The sequence below is a fragment of the Pinus tabuliformis genome, chromosome 7 (genome assembly GCF_031772625.1).
Source record: "Pinus tabuliformis cultivar Carrire ecotype Pingquan chromosome 7, CPIR1, whole genome shotgun sequence".
Taxonomy (NCBI): Eukaryota; Viridiplantae; Streptophyta; class Pinopsida; order Pinales; family Pinaceae; genus Pinus; species Pinus tabuliformis.
The window spans coordinates 1,111,505,948-1,111,513,362 of NC_142293.1; the positions used below are offsets into that span (position 1 = coordinate 1,111,505,948).

The following is a 7,415-nucleotide window of genomic DNA, read 5'->3' on the forward strand; positions in this document are numbered from 1 at the left end:
AGCCTTGGCTTTCTTCTTGTTAGATTTCCGCAAGCCTAGCACCCGACACTTAAATTCCTAGTAGAAACAATTATCTATTGATTTAAATGCACAACTAAGTTCCTAAGACAATAAAATTCAGCGGGTGCAAAGTATATCGATTTCAATCATACATATCCTACCCAATCATAGCTCTTCATTAATAAAATCTCATAACTCACTTCGGCTCCTATTGTGGGAATATGGCCCGATTGAGAAAATACAAAATACAAAATAAATGTGGACCTGATCCAACAGATCTGCCCTAGATCGGTGCTCGATATTGTTTGCAGATTTGGATCTCCATCCTCTTTGCACTCCCTTGGACTCGACACCTTGGAGTATCACACTCCTCTTGCAGCTAGTGCCATTGTATGGTGTGCCTTCTCCCTCTAACTTTACATTAAGCTAAATCCATAACCCTAATCTCCAAAGTGATTGACAATAGAGGTTAGATCCTATCTCACTCAAGATCAACGACTGAGATTTAAACAAAGTCACTAAGTAAATTACTTTACTTTTCCTAAGTTTACTAATATGTGCTTTTCCTAAGTTACAAAGTAACTTGCTCAACCTAGATCAAGTGTGTTGAGGAGATCATGGGCGACTTTTGCACGCCTAAGCACTTAAGCATGTGTAAAAGTACTTGCCCAAGCTACAAAAATCAACACTCCCTCCTAGTGAGGGAGGTACTTCTACCCCTTGGACCTGTCTTCGATCCTGGACTTGTGTCTGTTACCTTGCCTACTACCTTTGAACTGGAAGCCTTCTCTGCCACATGGTGTGGAAAGATACTCGATGTCCAACTCCCCTTGGCATTGTTCCTAGAAGTCTCCTACTCTTGAATATCTTGTAAGGTCATCTTGTACCAAGAGACCTTCTTGACAAACTTGGATGAATCTACTGGTTGCTCCTCCTACCTAATCCTAAAGGCCGACTCCCTCTAAGTTGCTCAACCTTCAGAGCCTCCCTCTCCTTGTACTTTGTCACTGTAATGCCTTTTGCCATTGCTTCTATGCTAAGTCCTTCTAGCATTGCTATGGGTCTATCTCGTTCCTTTGAGATACTCATGAAATCTGTTGCCAATCCATCGATTGGTATGGTCTTCCTCTCCCTTTGAGAGCTGACCTCTGCTAATCTTGTTGGTTACTCGTATTGTCATTTGTACCTACTACTAGCTACTACCAACTTTGCCAACAATTGTTGGCTCATGCCTGTTGCGGTAGATCCCCTACCTAACGTCTACCAACTTTGCCAACAATTGTTGGCTCATGCCTGTTGCGGTAGATCCCCTACCTAACGTCTCCTTGTTAGCTACTATGTCTCACAACTAGCTGATCATGCCTAGCACGACACACAACCATCGACGCGATCCTTTGTAGCCTATCTCTATGGCACTACTAGACCTTGTCGCTCCCTTTGCAACTAGCTTATTCATAGTTCGACTGCACTCTGCATTGTGCAACCCTTTCTCGATGGCTCCTCATGTACAACCCCGACACTCTTGTGCATATTCTTCACGTAGTCTTTGCCACCACTTGACCACCTGCATCACCACTCTTGTGGCCCTGTGCGATTGTTCTTTTTGCATAGGTCTAACTCGGCTCACATGTCCACTAGTGGCCCCACAACCTTCTCCAACTCTCTCAAGATTGTCGTTGGCTTGTTGGTGGTTGTTTGCTTATTTGTAGCCCGTGAGTGCATGTCGCTAAAATCTGCCCTCAATTGCTACGATCTGCATCACATCAAGGTTGCGTCTTGTAGTGTTCATCCTGTCGCCACCAATTCGGCTCTAACCATTCAACTCGATTCAAGTCTATGATTGTCTCCTTTGACTAATTTCCCCCCGCGCGTGGTCAACGTCTCACTTGACAACTCCGTTGCTAGTTCATCGACCCCCTCGCCACGTCCTAGTCCATTGCGAGTAGGAGGCCGTCCCTGATGTTATCTCTCTTGTTGTTGAATCGCTATGACCTTTTCATCTTCCTCATCAACCGCTCCTTCCTCGTTACAATTGATCAACAACCCTTCTCACTGCAACAATGCACAATATATGACTTTCAAGCCCACGACAGTTGGTGGCTTGTTTCGGTTGTCACGATTTCTTTTAGTGTTTGTCACTACGTTATAACGTCTTGCTCGCGCCTTGCCCAATCTTTTTGTCGGTGCTCTCATGTCGCTGCTGGGTGTCTGCCACCAGACGTTAAGCCTTTTCCTTGTGCATTGTTCAGTTACCTACAACTGCGATAGTTCGACCATAACCTTTCTCATGTCCCATTCTTTCTCTTGCTGCAACTAGCTGGACTTGTGCAATGGCTCTCTTAATTGGATTGTCCCTGCTATAACCATTTTTACGATTTGAGCCACCAATCTCCTTGAGCTTGTCATTTCACAGCGGCCCTTGCCTTGCCGGCTATTGGTTGCATGGTTTGGCGGAGCTGTTGTTCACCACCAGCTGGCCCGAATTGTCTCTTTTTTGTTGTATTAAATCAACCCCCCACTTGCTGCAAAAAAGAAGAGGAAATTCAACCTTTGCATAATTGCAGTCGAACTTGGCCCAATGATCCTATACAAACCTGGGTTTTTGTGATATCATGTTAGATTCCTTTCTTCTCCGCTTTGATTCCATGTTAGATTCTTGCAAACTTAGCACTTGACACTTAAATTCCTAGCAGAAAAATTAAATACTGATTTAAATGCATAGTTAGGTTCCTAACATAATAAAATTCAACTGAAGCAAAATATAATGATCTTAATCACGATGACACAATAGATCCTTCCTAATCACAACTCTTTATTAATAAAATCTTAGAACGTGGGCTCCCATCGTGGGGAAATGGCCCAACTGAGAAAATACAGAATACAAAATAAAATTGACCCGATATAGCAAATCTACCCTAGATCGGTGCTTGATCTGCTCTGCAGATATGAATCTCTATCTTCTTTGCACTCCCTTGGACCTGGCACTTTGGAATATCACACTCTTCCTCCTCTCGAGGTTAGTGCTGCTTCTCCCTCTCCCTAGCCTCACTTTTATAACTTTACATTGAGTTAAATCCCTAACCCTAATCTCCAAAGTGATTGACGATAGAGAATAATCTTACCTCACTTGAGATCAACGGTTGAGATTTAAACAAAGTCACTAAAGTAAACTACTTTACTTTTCCTAAGTTTACTTTAGCTCAATGACCCAACATATTAATATGTGCTTTTTCCTAAGTTACAAAGCAACTTGCTCAACCTAGAGCAAGTGTGCTAAGGAGATCGTGGGTGACTTTTGCACACCTAGACACTTAGCCCTGTGCGAAAGTACTTGCCTGAGCTACAAAAATCAACACTTCTTTCGATGAATGACCAACTATATTGGAAATAGGTTCCAAAATTACTTTCTTACCATGCTCCCAAGGATTGGCTTCCTCCATAAGTATCTGTAATCTAAGCTTTTGAGGATCAAAAATGAAAACTTCATCCACCCTGTCAAACCCTCTAAGACTGAAAGTTATCTTACACATCCTGAGCAATCCTTAAGTATACAAATCAACAACATATGAAGTAGACAAAATCCTTTCTTGGCTTTAAGTGCTTCTCCCAGCTACACCACAATGGAAATACCAACTCCACCTTACACTTAAAGCGATATTAGCAATAGAAGCTCTAATATCATATAGAAATTTCTGAATCTAGTCCAATTGATGTAACTTCAAAATCTCACCTCTTTACTTGAGGTTTCTTATATTTAACCTTGTGAATTTTCAACTTTAGGGTGGTTATGGAATATAAGCAAAACAACAACAACAACAATGGATAATTTTTCACCTCTTAACAACCCCAATCGACAAGGTAGTCCAAGATTTCTAGAGAAATCTTATCATACATAAAACAGATCTGAAATTCATTTTATAACAATTGTAATTACTGGAGTAAATCCACCCCATCTTTCTCAAGATCATATTAAACTACTTAACAATTTTCACCTCATCTTTTTCAAGATCAATGTTAAATGCAACTCCTCAATAAGACAATTTTGGATTGATGAAAACTTCATATATATGTCCAAAGATGGAGTTCATGTACATACTATAGCCTCATCCCAAGGGTAGTAAAGTCCTCTAGCTCTTCAAAAGCCTGTCTAAGGAAAACCAAGAGAAAACCCTAGCCAATACCAAGGAGCTCCAACAAGCAAGCATCACACTAACACGTCCTATGGGGACAGATGTCTCCTCATGTTCAACTCTCAACAAGTATAATCTATGGTTTAATTACAAAATCCTAGCTCCACTATCTCTAAAGGATGAAACCCTAACCTTAGAATTCAAGTTGCTCCAAAATTGCCAAGAAACGCTAGCGCCTCCAAGACATGAGATACTATCATCAATCAAGAAGAGGAAAATATCCATAACAAGGGAGAAGACGCTGATTGGTGAATAGAAGAATGATAAATGAAAAGCAAGAGACCTTATATTACATGATGCTTACTGTCTTCCCAAGGATGTGATAACTTGTATTTGGTACACACAAGTCAAAGATTCATTTGAGCAAGGAAGGTTAGTACACTCTAAAGGACAACTGTCAATGTCAAATCACTTATATACCCCTTTACCTCATCCCCTCTTGTGGTATCGATGTATCATATATTAAAGTTTAGCAGCGGGCAGGTGTTTCTGTATAGGCTAGGTGTCAAGCATGTAGGAGTTGTCCAAAGTCTCACTTAGGAAACTTGCTTAATTTATTAAGTTGTTTTTTATGATATCGCTAAGTCTGATTTAGGAAAAACACATTAATTAAGTAAAATTAATGTTGGCTATTGAGAAATCTAAGGAAATGTAATTATATTAGTGACAGATTTAAACTCAACCATTGATTTCAAGTGAGGTGAGATGTAACTCAACCATCAATTGCTTTGAAGATTAGAGTTAGGGATTTAACTCAATGGAGAATTATGAAAGACAGCCTAAGGAGAGAAGAAGACAGATTTGAGGAGATCATTTTCTGAGTGAGAGATCTCAATGAAAGGTGAAGGACTTGCATCTAGAGGTCAAGACCAAGGAGGAAAATATCAAGAGAAATTTCAGCAGCAAGAGATCATTCCCTGCAGGGCTGTACAACAAATCAGCAAGGAGCAGCCACACATGTGAGGCTGTATTGAATAGATAAAGATCTTACACATGCCACGTCGGAAGGGTTTGTACAACTGGTACAAGTGCTAAGGTGCGTAGGAGTCCAGATTGGTTGAGGGAAGATTGCAAGCTGAAGCAAACAGCAGGTTGCTGAGATGTTCCAGAGGAGATTTGGAGGGCTGTACAGCTGGTACAGGTGCCCAAAAATATCTATAGTTGCTGTAGCTTGTATTTTTTAGTAGGGTTATTTTCTCAGTTAGGGAGCCCTCACTGTTTTGAATAATAAAAGTGAAGTTCAGTTGGAGGGTTAATTTCTGTGCAAGAATTATTTTTTGTTTTTGCTTCCACTGTAAATGTTTGAGTTAAAATTCCAGTCTGTTTTTATTAAGTGCATATTTGAATTTTTGGGTTATAAACTTATAAATTTAATAGAAGAGTAAACCAGATCTGGAATTAGAAGTTTAACATCATAGTCCCTTTGTTGCATCCTCAAGAAACATATTCGGTGAATGTTAATGCATGGAATTGTCTTATTGTTCTATTTTTTAGACTTATTTTGGTTGTATATTCATTGATTTTCGTCATGATTTGATTGATTTTAGTTGCATATGGGTCCAAAAAGTACAACACTTTAATATATTTTATTTTTATATATGCTTTTACATGGCGGTATCCACATGGTGGGTGCTGGAAACATACCTACCACACCATATCTTAGTCCATTGCTTTGGCCCAAACATGTTATTTACTAGTTGGGCCTTTGCTCTGGGCTCCACACTTGGAATACTTAATGCATTTACATAATTGTAACATGGGGTCATTATAACTCAGCATGCTTGGTTTGACACCCATCACATAAACCTCATCGTACAATATGATATGATTCAACTTGTAACTGTGGCGTCAAAACAAGGGTGGTAGAAAGAGCAAGAGGGATTTCGGTGCTTAAGCATTGATATGCCTTTTTACCTGTTTTGACTAATATATGATATATGAGAATGGTGGCTGATATGAATAGTCTTTCATTTTTCAGGTCAACTCTTCAGGTTGGTCTGAAGGTGAATGTAATGGAAAAGCAGGTTGGTTTCCTTCAGCCTATGTGGAGAGGCGTCAGCGGGTTCAAGCAAGCAAAGTTGCTGAAGTATTCTAATGGTTTCATCCTTTCAACTACCTGCCCCGGATTTGTACATTTTTGGTGTTTGTTAAGAACTTAAGTGTATTGGAAGCTACTGATTGTTTGATTATCAATAGTTCCTGACTAACTATTCAGTTCATAAACAGCCATGTCAACCTGAAATCTGTGACGTGGCATTGTTTTAAAGGGATTTGTGAGTTTGTGTGAATGGTTTGGAAAAGAAAATCAGTTGTGTTTCATTACATTTACATTTGTTTGGGGCATAAATATTGCAAACTTATAAATTTCTGGTAATAATTAGCTTATCATTCTTGATGATCCCAAGAACAGCTTAGGATAAGCATGATTCAAGAAGAAATATGTTGAAGAAAGAACTCGATTATATTTGCTTGGAACAAAAATGAGAAAGTACAGTTTGAGAGCATTTTACGTGATGCAATATGTTGTTTTTATGAAACACAGTTATGCTTATGTATCCCTTTTATTATCGTACTTTCCTGAAATCTTTTAATGAATAAGTACGTATTACTTACTGCCTTTTCTGTTTTCTTCCATTTTAGCGTTTTTTCAATAGATCATCACTCTTTCTATATAACGTTGATTCCACAATTATCAAGAAATAACTATACTTGACGAGGAAGAGCTGTTCTCATATTTTCTATAAAGGGCTCTAGTTGTAAATTGTGTAAGGTGTGGGATTATGACAGCGCTTTTATTGTTAATGGTTAAAACATCCTTGCTTTATTTATTATTCTCAGTGCAAACATTTTGAATCCAATATCCCTTGCATTTATTTATTATTCTTAGAGTAAACACTTGAAATCCACCAATAGCTTCCACTCCATTCCATTTCATAATAAGCTTTTTCTCAATCACTTAATTATAAAACCAAGGCAAATCTATTTATCTTTTCAAGGGACCTCATCCAATTCCATTTTATATTAAGCTTTTCCTCAATCATTCATTATAAAAGTAAGGCAAATCTATTTATCTTTTTAAGGGGCACCTCACATTTGTGATTGATCAATTTTAAAGACTCTCCACTATATTCTTTTTGATTATATGAACAACTTTTCTTTTTGACTCTATAAACATTTTGGGCTATTGGTGCAAATATTTCATCGTATTTGTTGTTTTCATGTCAT

At 38.7% G+C, this 7,415-nt stretch overlaps 1 protein-coding gene across 2 annotated transcripts in view; it reads left to right on the plus strand.

The window, feature by feature from the left end:
* LOC149251426 (SH3 domain-containing protein 2-like) overlaps positions 1-6,704 on the plus strand; it is an 88,349-nt gene extending 81,645 nt beyond the window's left edge. For both annotated transcript variants that reach the window (XM_089459436.1, XM_089459437.1), the window contains exon 11: positions 6,169-6,704. In XM_089459436.1, the coding sequence (XP_089315562.1) occupies positions 6,169-6,285 (117 nt within the window). In that variant the 3' untranslated portion in view covers positions 6,286-6,704. The remainder of the gene's footprint in view (positions 1-6,168) is intronic.
* Positions 6,705-7,415: the final 711 nt, after the last annotated feature.